Source organism: Astyanax mexicanus, chromosome 3, assembly GCF_023375975.1.
Source record: "Astyanax mexicanus isolate ESR-SI-001 chromosome 3, AstMex3_surface, whole genome shotgun sequence".
Taxonomy (NCBI): Eukaryota; Metazoa; Chordata; class Actinopteri; order Characiformes; family Acestrorhamphidae; genus Astyanax; species Astyanax mexicanus.
In genome coordinates this window covers 26849446-26865446 of record NC_064410.1, presented here as the reverse complement: position 1 = coordinate 26865446, position 16001 = coordinate 26849446, and the positions used below count along the sequence as shown (strand labels likewise).

At 37.7% G+C, this 16001-nt stretch overlaps 1 protein-coding gene across 1 annotated transcript; it reads right to left on the bottom strand.

Moving 5' to 3' along the window:
- Positions 1 to 307: 307 nt before the first annotated feature.
- s100u (S100 calcium binding protein U) lies at positions 308 to 14689 on the bottom strand. Its single transcript, XM_007230537.4, has 3 exons — positions 14466 to 14689; positions 4592 to 4724; positions 308 to 3093 (listed from the first exon to the last, which is right to left on the bottom strand). Exons 2-3 carry the CDS (start codon positions 4709 to 4711, stop codon positions 2737 to 2739), a joined length of 477 nt encoding a protein of 158 aa, XP_007230599.3. The 5' UTR covers positions 4712 to 4724; positions 14466 to 14689; the 3' UTR covers positions 308 to 2736.
- Between the last annotated feature and the right edge of the window lie 1312 nt (positions 14690 to 16001).

The window sequence follows — 16001 nt, the reverse complement described above, 5'->3', positions numbered from 1 at the left end:
CTAATGGTAATCCGGTGACATTGCCTCTGTATCTGTGTGACTACCTGGTGCTTTATATCAAATTTTAATGGCCAGTACTGCTTAAGCCATGGTTTATTTATATCTATGTGTTGCACAATTCAGTGGAACTTACCGGGTACTAAACTATCACTTATAGAAAGCAAATGCAAAGCTATTGATAGATGCTATTTTAGATTTCTGAAGAACAACAAAAAAAAATTTTCAAGTTGTACAATTTTAAGCTGTCAATAACAAAAAGTAAGCTGAAATAATGAGCAGACAAGTAAAACATGGATAGCTGCTGTAATAATGGATTAATAATGATTTTATAAGTGTATAAAGTTCTCTCAGAGATACATACGTACATACATACATACATACATACATACATACATACATACAAATAATACATTTATAAACAATGTAGTGGTTTTTGAGAGGCTATTTAGTACTGTAGATGTTACTCCGGTAAAGCCCCAAACTGAAATTTAAATGAAAAAATTAAAGACCTTTCTGAGATATAGAGATGAAATTATAGAAATAGGAAGCAGACCTTTCACGATAATAACAACATCATTACTGACTGACTGCACAATACAGTATATGGACTTGACCGCAATCATATTTTTGCTTATATCAATATGACCAATTGTGGTTACTTTTAGTGCAGAGTCTGTTCAAAAGTGAACTCGGTGTGTCAATTTTGTTTAAAAACTATGTTCTTTTTTTCTATTCCAATTGCAATGTTGTAATATTGCTCTTTTAAAAGATTGCAATTGCATAATAATGGTGTTAAATGGTTGTAATAACAATGGTATTAAATCTGAAAGTCTGAAAATGACTTTCAAAACAATGTACTGGAATATTATAAAATCCAGCACCTAACACCTATAGGGCTCAGCCAGGATGTATAATTATTCACCCAACAAACAGCAACAACCACAACAATCTGATACTGGCTCGACAAGGATCCAGAAGCACAGCATAACACTATGTTCATGGTTCATTGCCTCAACTGTCAAATACTCTAAAATTTCCAAAGGTTATCATGACAGGTCTGAAAGGAAAGATGTTATATATGAAGTTAATTTACACTGAAATCCTGTTGAACAGATATCAGGAGAAATGCAGAAGTTACAAAGAATAAAATAGAGAACCTAATTAGAGATGATATGTTGGTTTCTCCTAAACCCATAATCCACTAAATAAACAATACTGAAAAGCAGGTGTTTTAAAGACTTATTTGGAATTTTTTTATTTGCATTCCTGACTCATTTGCTACGCCTATTACTTTTATTTTGCAATTTAGGACTTTTTTTTTTAAATATTGCTTCAATGCCAACTACTAATAATAAAAAAATTGCTTTTTATTAAGGTGCAATTGTATTATTGTGCACTTCTATAATTATTATATCAGTGGCATGGCATTTGGTCTTATCGTGATATTTGGCAATATAATTTATTGCAGTCATTTCTCAGACAATATATTATTAAAAAATAGTTACTGTGATAAGCCTACTTGTTGCTACTCATTTTCACATTTGTATTGTATAAAAATTCAACTGGATGATGCAGTGGTATCAAGAGATCAAAACGCAACTTCACTAAACATACAAACAAACAAACTATAAAATAGACGAAACCATCTCCACGTGAATGGTCAAATTTGAGATCTGATACACCAGAAAACAATGAGCAATTAGCGTGAGGCTTTCTCATTGTCTTGTTCGCTCTTCCAGTTCTAACTTGTGGATCATATGTGGATTGCGTTGCGTGGAGGACACCTGGCTATTCTGGGGCCTCCCTGGGTCAGTGGCCTAATGCTGTAGGCTATTTTGGGCTCCCGTGGGGCCACATGGGTCCCCTGGTGTGGATTCCATCCCAAAGGTCCTTAATTATTAAGCCCTGGTCATTATTAGGACACAGAGCACCTGATATACTAGTTCTTGAGACAATGCTAGACAAAGCTCGCTAAGTGAGGGACGAACGCAAACTCATGTTAAAGTTAAGGCACAACGTGAGAGAAAAGAAATGTGGATAGAGATGAATGTGGGCGGAGAGGAAAACCAATACGATTAGAAATGAAACTATCCCAATCCTTAAAGAAGGTAAAAAGCAAGAGTAAAAGAAGAGCACAAGAACAAACATGCTATTAAACAAAAAGCTTAAAGACAAAGTTTGTTTATTGTCATGCAAAAAAAAAAAGACTTCATTCCAATTCTGGCAGTGGTATATAAACAGGGCTCTGTATTAGTGTGAAATTAGTGTGAAATCAGAATTCATGCTGAGCAACCAAATGTGTACAACAAAACCTTAAATAAAAAAAAGAACCAGTCATAATGCATAAGGCTCCCTGGTATTCATGCTGTTGTACTACCATCAGAGTCAACTGATTATTTAATTGAATGTGCCAATAAAATGTAGCATTTGTAAACATATTGGCAGAAGTACTGTGTGGCACATTTAGATCCCCATGATAGAGTGTAGTGTTAACGTAAGTACAAATCTTTAAATGGCTAAAATACAATACAGATCAATACAAATGACAATACACATTAGGACATGTAAAATTAACAATATTTAGTGTTTTATGCTACAACGTAGTGGTAAAATATGCAGTGTTGGCCAAATTTGAGAGGCTATGTAATACATTATGACATTATTACAAATATTAGGCTGAAATAAACAAAAAGGGTAAAAAGGTTTGGAGAAGTTTGCTTAAACTGGCTCTAGCTTCTACGAAGTCTTCTCTGCCTCTGCCGCTCCTTCTTCCTTCGCTTCTTCTTCCTCCTCTTCCTCTGCCTCTACTTTTGGCTCTGCCTCATCCTTCACTACGACTGCCACCACCTCATCTTTTACAGGCTCCGCGACTACCACTACTTCTGCTTCCGCCTTTGCCGCTGCAGGGGCCTCGGCCTGTGTCTCCTGCACTGAAACCTCCACTCCACTCTCATTCTCGCTGCAACACTGGTGACTGTACTGCTGTGCCAGTTCGCCAACCAGAATCATGTACTCCTGGAAGCTGATTTTTCCATCTTTGTTTTCGTCAAGGCCCTGGCGCATCTTTGTAACGGCCTTAGAGTTTTCTGCATCCTTAAACACAAAATAACACCAGCAAAAGATTATGTACAGCCCACAAAGAGTTCAGTTTCAATCGGGCCAAAAAACAATGCCACACTGACTAGCTGATTCTTACAAAACTACAGGCAAATTCGTTAAGTGACTCAAATTCGTTTTGAGTCACTTAATGTGCCATATGAGTTTACACTTGTATTATATCAAATATAGTAATGATATTTAAGATGTATGAAGTGAGGACTAAATGGGGTCCAGGATCAACAAGGCATCTAAGTGAAGACTTTGGGCCCTATTTTAGCAATCTATAGGCGTGTTGGTGTGTCTTTGGTTTCAATATGTCTTTTTGCGCAGCTCGAAATGAGCAGAAGGCAGGTACTAATTCTCTTAAATAATCATGGGTGTGTTTTGGGCATAACATGAAATAAACCAATCAGTGTGTCGGTTGCCATTCCCTTTAAGAGCCAGGTGCGCTCTGACTTTGGCGCCTTGATATCTGCGCTTTTATGCGTCTCAGTAGAGGACAATGACCTGCGACTTCAGGCTGTTAAGGTACGCCAGCAGGGAAAAGTATTTGTTATTTTATTCTTTATTCTGTTTTTTGTTAAGGTGATAATCAGGTTTGTGTGTGTTTTACAAGCGAGGGTGTACGCTTATGGCGCACCTGTGTAGCTGAGATAGTAATGGACTCTGTTGATGTTGTCTGGATTCATTTTAGTCAGTGGAGCACCTGTGTTTTCCCACGGCCAAAACAGCAACACGCCAGAAGTTCACCTGAACACATCTCATTTCTCATCACATTTCATTTCACTTCTCATTACTCTGACGCTATTTTGATGGGGCAGGCACAATGCTTAACAAAGTAGACTGTTAAGTGTGGAGTTTAAGATAGGAATGAGCATCATGGCCTGCCTTGCACAAGGTGTAAGATAGGGCCCCATAAGTGTTATAGTGGTCAGAGTAAAGGGATACATTAATTATATTCTCAATTTTAGGGCTTGTGATTTTAAGACTTCTGTTCATAAAACATATGTAGGATATAATTGTAGCTCTGTAGAAATGTTTAAATGTATTTATATCCAAATATAGCACATTCAACAAATTCAGTGCAGGTTTTAACCACCTGTAGACTTTTTACCTCAGTGTTTCTCTTCAGTATCTTGAAGGCACCATGTACTGCACATTTTAGTGCTTTCCCTGCCCCAACACCTCATTAACAAGCCTTTTTAGAGTTGGTGTGGCAAAGGGTGGGTTAATGCAAGAAAACAACTAAAATCTACAGGGCAGTGCCTCCGGGAACACAACTACACTGTGTCAAACTAAATCTAGAATATTTATATTCTTACACCATGATAATATCAGTGCTTTGTTTCATAGAACATTTTTTGGTGGGCACTGTGATTAGTACTCCCTTTGAATCCACATAACTTTAATATTTGCCCTTTTGATTTAAGGTATATCTGAAGATACATAAAGGACAGATCCAGTTAAGTTTGTTTATGTGAAGGTTTCTAACCGTCATTATGTTGTTTAGCTGTTTCTCCACAAGGGTTTGGAACTCCTTTCCTCCAAGGTTCTCCTTGCCTTTTGCAAATTTCAAGAAGACTGACACTACTGTCTTGATGGCCCCTTCCATGATTGTTCTTTATCTAAAACGAAAAGAAGGAGAGATTAGAAGACATGACTTATTTGCATATGCAACTGTCTGAAGGTCATAAAAGAGCAGACATAACAGGCACATCATTTGCAGTTTATACAAAGCAGATTTCATGGTTCGTTTTTTTTTCGTGGTTGAACCTGTTTGAGCTTCTCTAGAGTTGGTTTACTGACACTGACTGGGTGAAACTGCCTGAAGGTCTTGAATCAGATTGTATCCATCTTTATAACAAAACTGCCATAATAGAAGATAGAATGATAGAGATCATAATGAAAGGTCTTAAGTCAGAAAGCTTAACCCCAGATTATTGAGCTGTTTGGTAAAGACTGGGGACCCCAACAACATCAGTGATCTGCCGGCTTTATCTGTGTGTAGAGAGTGGAAATCTTGGCGCTGTGAACTGACAGTTGATTGGAGATAAGGGGAGAGAGGAGAGAGGAGCAAGTTGCCACAATGGCTCTCCTGATCTTTGATAGGTCATCTGATCTCCTGAAGGCCTAACTGCACAGTGGCTTCGTGTTACCCGAGGGATTACCAACACCCAAACTGTTTTTTTTTCTCTCTACTTTCCTAACTTGTCTTTTTTCCCTCCTCGGCGACTTCATTGCAGATACCGACAGTCTCACTCTGTCTTGCTCAACTGCTCGTTTATCTCCTACTGTCTGTTCTACGCCTTTGTCTCGCATTCCACTGCTCAAACGTGCACTTCACCACTACACGTTCGCATGTCTCAAGCATGTGAAACTAAAAGACATTTCACAAAACTCAAAAGTGTTATAAGATGAATGTGATAATGATTACGCCGCTGTCCACTGAAAAACAAGCACCATTTTTGTCTTTTGTGATTTTGAGTTTACCACACCAACTATCCTTCACACTGTGTTTAAATGTATTAATGAATGAACCAATAGAAATTCTCCCAAATGACCTGAAGTAAACTCTTTATATTGAGTTTCATTGAAAACTAAAAAGGTTTAATCTTCTTTCTTGTAAAGTTGCTGATATGGAGATTGGAGTTGGAGATATAGTGACAATATACTGTACAGTTTTCATGTTTGTTGTGTTTTAACCTAAAAATAACATCTTCAAATTTCAAAATTCAAATCATTGCTAGTCCAGGTTCAGAACACCACTGCACTGCACTGCATCTGCACTATGTACCTTTAGTGAAGTGTGCACTAGAACTGCGAAAAACTGTGTTACCAGAGCCATACTAATATAAAATCCTGAAATATTATTCAACCATGTCAGCCCATTCAATTCTTTTACATTAGATAACAGGGCCCAGTTTCCCAAAAGCATCTTAGCATTTCAAAAATCTTAACAGGGAGAGAGTGCTCAGTGTAAAGCCTGCTCAACCATCTAAGAACCATCTTAGTGAAAAGTTGTGTATCTCTCAGCTTGTACAATGAACATCCTTGCATAATGCTGATTTAAGGCTGTAAAAACTACTGAATTCAAGTAATTAATCAAAATATATTGACATATATGTTGATGAAGAACAGGCTGGCCATTAGAAGGCTATGTTTCTTTATAAAGTATGTTTTTTAAAGGGATCAGTCACACCAGCAGGATCTCACATATAAACATATGCTGATAGTTACAAATGTAATGTAATGCATGTATGTATTATTTAATATCATTCATGTTCAGCTCTGGAAAAAATAAGAGACCACTTAAATATTGGAATATAATCAAGAGGAAGATGGATGATCAAAAGCCATCAAACCAAGCTGAACTGTTTGAATCTTTGCACCAGGCATGGCACAAAGTTATCCAAAAGCAGTGTGTAAGACTTGTGGAGGAGAACATGCCAAGATGCATGAAAACTGTGATGAAAAACCAGGGTTATTCCACCAAATACTGATTTCTGAAACTTTATGAGTATAAACTTGTTTTCTTGGCATTATTCGAGGTCTAAAAGCTCAGCATCTTTTTTATTTCAGCCATTTCTCATTTTCTGCAAATGAATGCTCTAAATGATAATATTTTTATTTGGAATTTGGGAGAAATGTTGTGCGATGTTTCTAAAACATACTGAAACATACACCTATAAATCAGAGAAACTTTTTTTTTCCCAGAGCTGTATATGATCTTTATATGGTCTAGACTTAACAGGTGTGCTGTCAAATATATAAAGCTATCAGGCTTCTCCTCGAGTAACTCAGGTTGTTTACAAAGTAAAGATGTCCAACTACAATCAGCAATAAAAAATCTCCAAATGTCTCAAATTGCCATTGCTATTAACGTGACTGTAAAGTCACTGTAAAACCTTATCAAAGATAAACCTATTTATTGGCACTTTTGCCACTGTGTTTTCTTATATTAAATATTTTCAGTATTTTCAGTATTGAAACGGAATGAATTTGAATTCAATTTAAATTACATTTTGTATGGCTCTAGGAGCTTATTATTATTATTCAATAAACCATAGCATATGGTTTATTGTTGGGCCCTAAAATATTATTATTCTTCAAAATATTTACGGTTGTAAATTATTATTATTATTCCCAGTACTACTTATAATCTGTGATTTTTAAGATTACTAAAGGCTCAGTGGAGTTTAAGAGGTTAATATTATCAGTAGTGACCGTTGGACAAATAATTATAAATATAAATGTATAATAATGTATACTGCCTTATGTCTCTTTTACAATACGAAACTGAGCCATTTATATGCATTTATGTCTACATAAATATTTTTTTCTTTTTAAGTTTTTTTTTCTTTCTTTCTACAATAAAGCATCTTAAATCCTTAAAAATCTTGTTGTGTAGCCTTTTTAAATTCTGAGTGCTTAAAAAATCTTACAAATCTTTTTTATTTTAACTGACTACTAATATAATTTGAAGTGGCAGTCACTGACGGCAGTAGTAGTAGTGGGAACGTAGTAAATTCCTTCTAGTATCTGTCTGACAAACAAGAAATATGCCAGTGAGACAGGAACCAGCAATCGAGAAAGTGAGATACAGGCGCAGAGGAAAACAACAGAAAACAGCCAATCACTTGTTAGTAAAGAGATTCCATGCATTGCTGTGTGTGTGAGTCACACAAACTTGACTGGAATGTTAGACTCGCTATTGCCAGTGTACCTCAAAGTGTCGATTAAGATATAGGGGTTTAAAGCTTTAACAGAACCATTTAAAATGACAACTAAGAAAGCTCTAGCCTGATAAAATCCTGGCAGGCATTGTTACCCATGATGAACTGCTGTACTGTTAGCTAACCTACTGTTTGGACACACACACACACACACACATGTATACACACACAGTGTGCCCTCTCCACGCTAATTGTCAGGAATACGTACATGTACAGGCAGTTACCAATTAGGAAACATAGCTCTTAGACTAATTACTAAGAACAGAGAGAGAGAGACGACGCATTACTTGCTTATTAAAGTATTTGGTTTCATAGACGGTTTGACACGGGCGTGAGGACACTGCTGTGTGAGTCTCTGGCATGTGGACAGGAAATTGTTCTCTAGATCACTTCTGGTGAAACCCAACCACTTCAGGCTATACAGTTCATCATACCGAGTTCTTTACTCATCAATGAGTACACACAAATGCATTTTATAAATGCATATAATTCAGAGACGTTTCCTGTGCCATTCATTTATTAAGGCACTAGGGTTATAATAAACAAAAATAATATTTATTGTAAAATACAGTCTTCAAAATACATACATAATTTAGAAAATTATTTTAAGGGACAAAGCAGTACGTAAATCACCACCAACAACAACAGCAGCAAAAAATAAAAATAAAAATAGAATTATGAATGAACCAAAAGTCTTAAAAAAAACTGTGCTTTATGATTAACTATACAAAAACATACAAAGATATATAAGAAGAATATATATAAGATGAATAAGGTCTTTTTAAAGCCCATAGAGATCATAAAAGCATTATTAACTATTGAGAGCTCAACAGCAGAGCTGTTGAGGCGATATGGTTCACAATGCACAATATTTATCACTGTACTATTTATGACTATAAGGTGCACTTAAAATTTTTAATTTTCTAAAAAATCGTCAGTGTGTCTTATAATCCAGTGCGTTTTATGTATGAATTTTAACAGTCCAGTTATAAGGAGCAGTAAAGCCACTCAGCTGAAGTAGAGAGTTTCAGTTTAGTTTTCCAGCAGTATTAGCATTATCTGCTAACTGTGCTAGCTCTTTGGCCATCCAGAGGTGAGTATTATCGGCCTGTAGCCTGCTGCTAACCTCGGCTAGCACTGCTGGAGTAGCATTAGCATTAGCTGCTAACAGTGCAAACAGCTTGCTTGCTAGGGCTAGCTCGCTGGTCGTCCTACCGCTAACTGCTACCGGTTAGCCGCTAACGCAAATGCTCCAGTTTTAGTGTAAATCTGTAAATCTAAGCTTACTGTAAATAAACAGAAGCACTTTACTCACACAAATAAAGTTTTTTTAGGAGAGATTCAGTGCTATACATATTGTTTGCAAACAAAATGTGTTAGCTGTGGCAGATTCTTAAAAATGCTCATTTTTAAAATTGTAAATTAAAATAAAATGTATCATATTATAAAATACTGCCATATTTCCTGTACAAAATGACAACACAATATTAATAATCTCTATCATTTAAAAACTTATTTATTCTCATTATGGCATGAATTCCACAAGATGCAGAAAGCATACTTTTGAAATTATGCTCCTTGTTGACACGATTGCATCACACAATGCCTGCAGACTTATCTGGTATGCTTTCATGCTGTGAATGTCCTGTTCTACAACATCCCATTGTATTGTATTAGACAGTGATCTAGTGACTGGGAAGGCCACTAAAGAATATTGTATGTACTGTTATGTTAATAAAACCAGTTCGAGATGACTTTTGCTTTTATTAAGCCTGAACTGCTGACACAAGGCAGGTTGGGTCCATGACATCATTCTGTTGACACCGAATTCTGCCCCCATTATTTGTGTGCACCTGCAGAAGTCGAGATTCGTGAGATCATCAGACTGCATTTTTCCCATCTAAACTGTCCAGTTTTTATGAATGTGTGCTCACTATAGCCTCAGCTTTCTTTTCTTGGGTGTCAGAATTAAATCCGACAATGTTTGATGTAGTGTGGTTGAATAGCACACCAACTTTCAATAGCAAATCAGAGTTTGACTTCATGACTAGGCAAGCATACCATGCTACACCAATAAGAGTCCTTGGGCAATACTCCTAAAGGTAGGAGGCTAAAGCGCCGCCACTATGATCAGGTGATTGCTGGTTCGATTCCAGTTTATGTAGTTTGCCATCGGCTACCGGAGCCCTAAGAGAGCCCAATTGGCTTTGCTCTTTCTGAGTGGGAAGAGGGTGATGATGCTCAGCATAAGGCATCTGTGAGCCGATGTATCCAAACCTCCGAGCACACTGTGATGCTACTCGAAAATGCTACATCAGCATCAGCAGCAGTTCGAAAAGAGGCGGTGGCTGACTTCACATTTATTGGAAGAGGCATGTGCTAGTCTTCATTGGCCATGTAAATTAGAAAAAAATGGGATAAAAATTAGAAATAAAATTATTATTATAAAAAAAGACTCCTGAATCTACATACATATACCTGTGTAACCTAATCCAAATAAAGTTTCTTTGTGCATTCTAGGATGCATTTCTACTCACCACAATTGTGAAAAATATGAGTTATCTGAGGGCTAGTCATTTACTAGCTGCTAACTATGTATTTGCATACTCCTGGTGGCTGCCTCACATATCCTGCATCCTATTGTTGCTTTGAATGTGCACATCCTCAGAGATAAATGCTATGCTTTCGCAAGTGGCAGTACAAAAAAAATAGACAGGGCGTGTTGGCCTGCAGCAGCGTTCAGTATGTAAACGTTACATTAATGACACAGCCAACTGTCTATGTAAACACATGGCCAAACAAGTATCTCTTCACAACTAATGTAGCCTTTCTGTCAGCTCAAGCATTTTGTCACTAAATGTTTTTTCCTATTTTGCAATATTCATTTTTTTTTACAGATTACTGTAAATAAAAATCCCATGTGATTTAAAACCACACACAGCTCAAAATTGCAGAATGCATTTTTAACCATTCTGTTTTACCCATTTCCTGAAGCTTTTTCATTTTATCTGCACTATTTTATGCTCTGTTTGCAGACACACAAATAAGACTACATAAATGGGTGTGTGTAATAAAGTGCTTTGTAAGTGTATGTGAATTTATGTATGTATATACAATTAAAATCTAATAAGGTAAATTAATTTATTGTGTTAATGAGATTTTTATATCTAACAACTTCATGAATATGAATGAAACCTGTTTGCTGGGCTTCAAAAAACAGCTGCAGAGTGTGTTAAGCTGAGTGTGTGTGTCTGTGTGTGTCAGTGCTGTCAGTGCCTATCTAGGTTACTATCTCTTCATTCAAGCCCCTTCTCTCTGGGACAATGAACTGTTGTCACACAGCCCTGCAAGCATGTTTCACCACCTGAAGCTCAAACAAGACTGTCTCCACTTCCACTGTTCAAGTCTGTGGGCTGGGTGTCACTAAATGTGAGCTTGGTGATCCTGCACCCCAGGATGCCAACCTCTCAACTTCCATTCCAGTCATAAAAATACATGAATGACTGAAGGCTTGGCCGGTAGCCCGGATATCCAGTGGGCAGTTAAAAGCTCGAGCCAAGGCCCTTCAGAGGTGGGCAGTGGCCTAAAAGCAGACCGTTAAGTAAAGGTATTGTCAGGCTTTTTTTTTACTTTAATGAATGACTGGAGTAGAAACGATAAAAGTAGGTATCAAAGCTATGAAAAATTACTTTTGTAGGAGTAATATTTATATATACACTACCAGCCAAATGTTTTAGAACACACCTATTTTTTAGTTGTCTAAAACTAGCAGTGCTGTATGGCCCAGACAAGCTGCTTTTTTATTTTCTCATTTTAGCAATGACTTTATTACTGCACTTCACATGTCAGAGTCTTCTAATTCTTCTTTACTGCTGAAACTGAGACATAGACCAATGTTAATCTGAGCTAAAGGTGTTGCCATGTGGATCAGCCAGACCTCTTTCTCTTTGTTCTTTATTATGTGTAGGAAACTGTAGTCACCGCTTTCTGGCTTCAACTGAAATTTCTTTAAAAAGACTTACACTTTTCATAGTTACAGAGTTATCTGTGTGTCTAAGTCTTTTTCTAGTTATTATGATGAAAGTGTGAATGTGATGCATGTAGTGTTAAGTAAAGTGTTATGCTGCTGTAGAGTGTGCAGTAACACAATCCGTTCCAATACTTCTTTACTACAGCTTAGTATATTGACTTTTTATAAAATTCATTTCCAAAACTCAGATTATTTCCATTACTACTTACCAGCTGTGCGCAGTTAACCACTTTCACTCAGTTTTTAGTTCATTTGTTTTCATTAAAAGCTCTAGCAATTTACTGTAAACGTTTCTAAACTGGATTTTGTACTGTTTTCAGCTATTGACTGGACCAGAAGAATTTAAACGGCAGAAATAAATGGGAAAAAATTAGGTGTTCTAAAAAAAATGTTGACCTGTAATGTATATATTGGACCTAAAACTTACCAAAAACACAATTTGGGCCTATCACACAATCATTAAGTTGTGGACTTACTGGGCAAAAAATGGACACAACCTCAGTCATTTTAGTCTACCTTGATATAATCGATTGTATTACTTTGCATGTTTGTTTATATATGAAAAAAACTTCTCTATTCAGTATTTTAAACAGTCACACAGTGACTTCATACACAGATTGTAATGCGGCATAAGATAAAAAAATGACCTAAAAATTAATTTCTTTTAAAAGGGTGTAACAGGTCTCAAACTCACAATTGTTTCTGGGACAATATTTTCCTTATTTTATTACGTCCAGCAGTCTGGCATCTATCAAGCAGACAAAGAGAAACAGAAGAGAAATCCCCAAATGAAATGAACACAAAAGAAACGAGGAACTGAACTAAACTGAAACTAATTAAAAAAATAAAAGCTCCTGAGGTAAAACAGGATAGGCAGCTTCTATTAAAAACAGTTGTTCATCAAAACTGTACTTCAGAACACAGATCAGTACACAGATCTAAAAAGCTGAAGGCAGTTCTCAGCCACCACTGCATATTATTACTCGCAAAAGACATAAAAACCCGAGGCATATCATTAAACATGAAGCCTGGCGGGCTCCCGTTTCCCTGCAGTGCGCGATACAGATTGAGGGTGAACGTGATCCGCCCGGTGCCATGAAAAATTCACAGAGGAACAAAGTCAGGCTGCGTATAAAAGCGGCCGCCCTGCCTGTGCTTTCAGCCACGGGTCTGTCCAGCACCACGAACCACAGACTGACACACCAGACAAGCCTCAATTAATATGAGCCTGCCTGGCGCGTGGGTGTAATTTAGCTAGCTGAGCTATAGGAACTCAAATTAGGGTTTACACAGATTCCTTCACGAGAACCAGAGCAACAACAAGTACAGATAGATCTACTGTAGCAAGACTAAAAGTGTTAATAATAAGGGTAAAAATCATCACACCATTACTACTAGTAGTAGTAATAATCCAGCATCCAGTATCAGCTTTTGCTGGCAGCTGGTTCCTACACTGCTTGGTTTAGTTGGTAATTTTGGTCAACCAGCTTGGTTTAGTTGGTCATAATGGTCAGCCAGCTTGGTTTAGTTGGTCATGTTGGTTAACCAGCTTGGTTTAGTTGGTCATAATGGTCAGCCAGCTTAATGGTCAGCCAGCTTGGTTTAGTTGGTCATGTTGGTTAACCAGCTTGGTTTAGTTGGTCATAATGGTCAGCCAGCTTAATGGTCAGCCAGCTTGGTTTAGTTGGTCATGATGGTGAGCCAGCTTGGTTTTATTGGTCAATCAACTTGATTTTGTTGGTCATTCTGGTGACCCAGCTTGGTCTAGTTGGTCATGTGGTCAGCCACCTTGGTTTTGTTGGTATTCTTTTTATGGTTGTTAATATATGAATAAACTTCTCTTAGTCAGACAGTCACAAAGTGATCAAAAGAATATTTAAAACTTAACCAGCTTGAGCTAAACATGTTTTTAGCATAGCCACTATTACAATAAGTTGAAGTGTTATTTATTTTTATTCATATTGTTTTATATATTATTTTATTACATCTAATAGTGTTTATTTAACACTGGCAAATAAAAGTTATCATTATTATTTTTATTTTAATTATTATTATTACTATTATTATGTTAACTTGCAGTATTAGCACAGACCTTGTAGAATATGTACAATAGGCTTTAAAATGTTAGTTAAAATTCTAGTTAAAGGTCCAATTGAAAAAGTAGGAGCTGTGCATCTGATCTGTGTGTGATAGATCTCACAAATCTCCACTATCTGAACCTCAGAAACCTTAGAAAGCTGTCAAACTGCTAACTGCTCACTTATCTGAGCTAGTCTAACAAACACCCGAGAACAGAACCGCACACCACAGAGAACAGCTGCTGCTGCTGCAGCTCCACAGAGAGCTGCTCCTCACCTCAGCCCTCCACATACAACACAGCAGCAGAACAGGGCAGAGACCCGGCGGACAGGCCACGGCTCCCTGGAGCAGCAGCGGTTTCGTGGCCGGCAGCCTGTGTGTGTGTGTGTGTGCGCGCGCGCGCGTGTGTGTGTGTAAAATGTAAAACGTGGCGCTGAGAGTCAGAGCTTGAGCGGCGGTTCTGTGTGAGGGGAAAAGCCCCTGACAGAGCGGGAAGCAGAGCCGGAGGAGTTCAGTACACTTACCCTCAAACCCGGGACACGAAAACGACGACTGAGCTGCAGCTTTTCACTTCTCTCTCTCTCTTCCTTTCTCTTCCCCCTCTTCTCCCGTCTCTTCACTCCTTCTCTCTCTTCAACACCACAAAACTTGTCAAACTCGAAAGGCTGCAGAGCCTCTTCCGTGATTTAGTTTTTTTTTTCAGGTTAAACTTTTTCCTCCTGGCTGAGACAGTCTGAGGGCGTGTTCCAGTGGAGAGGGGAGTTTTATGGGCTGAGCTTCAGCAGCTGCAGCATGGAAGCTTTTCACACACAGGGAAAGCAGGAATGTGTAGATAGGACCCCTGTATTTATTCTCCTGTACAGTTCCAGTCAAAAGTATGGACACACCCCGTCTCATTTAATGTTTAATACTTTATTTTTACATTTCATTTCATTACATTTTTGGCATTTAGCTGACGCTCTTATCCAGAGCGGCCTACGTGGTTTTTCTTATTATTGGATTAATAGAGTGTTAGGAGTCTTGCCCAAGGACTCTTCTTGGTGTAGCACAGCGTTCAGTCACCCAGGCCAGGAATTGAACCACAGTCTCCCATGCAATGTGGCAGAGGATTTAGAGGATTTGGGCAGGAGTTTGTGGCAGCTTCGCTGAAGGGACGAAGGAGGAAGATGGGGAGGAGTGGTGCGAACTTGTTTGACACACAGGTAGAGAGGAAGTGACGGTTTATATAGGGAAGAGAGTGGGAGGAGTAAAGGCGTGGATCAATCTCCCAAAATTAGGTTATATTCATAACTCCACTTAAAGCGTGGGGACACACAGAGACTGAAATCTCTCTATACCTATCTGCAATATTTGCTGCTTTAAAAAAACAAAAAAAAACAACAACTATAAACTCTACCTCAGTAGCTGCGGTGATCATGTATGATCTATATGTTACAGTATGTTACATATCTCTGCACCTTTTTCTCACCATGCACATTTCAGTTTTAAATTATATTTTAATGGGAACAAGATCATTCATAAGTCATGGGGACAACTTATGTCCATGCAATAAGATCTCCTTCACACACTTTAATAAGTGGCGGCTACACATTAGAATCTCGTTTCTTAGATTCTTAGATTCTTCAAAGTAGCAGCTTTTGCTTGGCATTATTCTCTCAGCTTTCATGAGGTAGAACTGCAACGGTTTTTCAACTGTCTTAAATGAGTTCTAGAAGAGCTGAGATCGTGTTAACTGCTTTTCCTTCACTCCCAACTCGTTCTAAGTCTTCTGGATTGGGTTTGTATGTCAGGTGTTTGTAAAGGCCAGACGCTTTTCTGTCTACTACCTAATTGCATATGTGTTCCCAATGGCAATTTTTGTTTTTGTGCACATTGATTTTACTTTGACATTAATTCAAGTGCTTACAATATTACAGCAAACAAATATTATATTTGTGTATTACATTAAAGCCCTGATGGGCCTTTTCAAGCCTGGATACAAAATGAAAAGGATTTGGATATGTAGGCACATAGGTTCTGCATGGCATTATCCTGCTGAACAATCTCAGATGGAAGGCCTT

Excerpts from the sequence above, each read along its gene's own strand:
- s100u (XM_007230537.4), bottom strand. The coding sequence starts at position 4,711 with ATGGAAGGGGCCATCAAGACAGTAGTGTCAGTCTTCTTGAAATTTGCA. Across the intron at positions 3,094-4,591 it reads AGCTAAACAACATAATGACG|GATGCAGAAAACTCTAAGGC; the intron begins GTTAGAAACCTT and ends TTTGTGTTTAAG.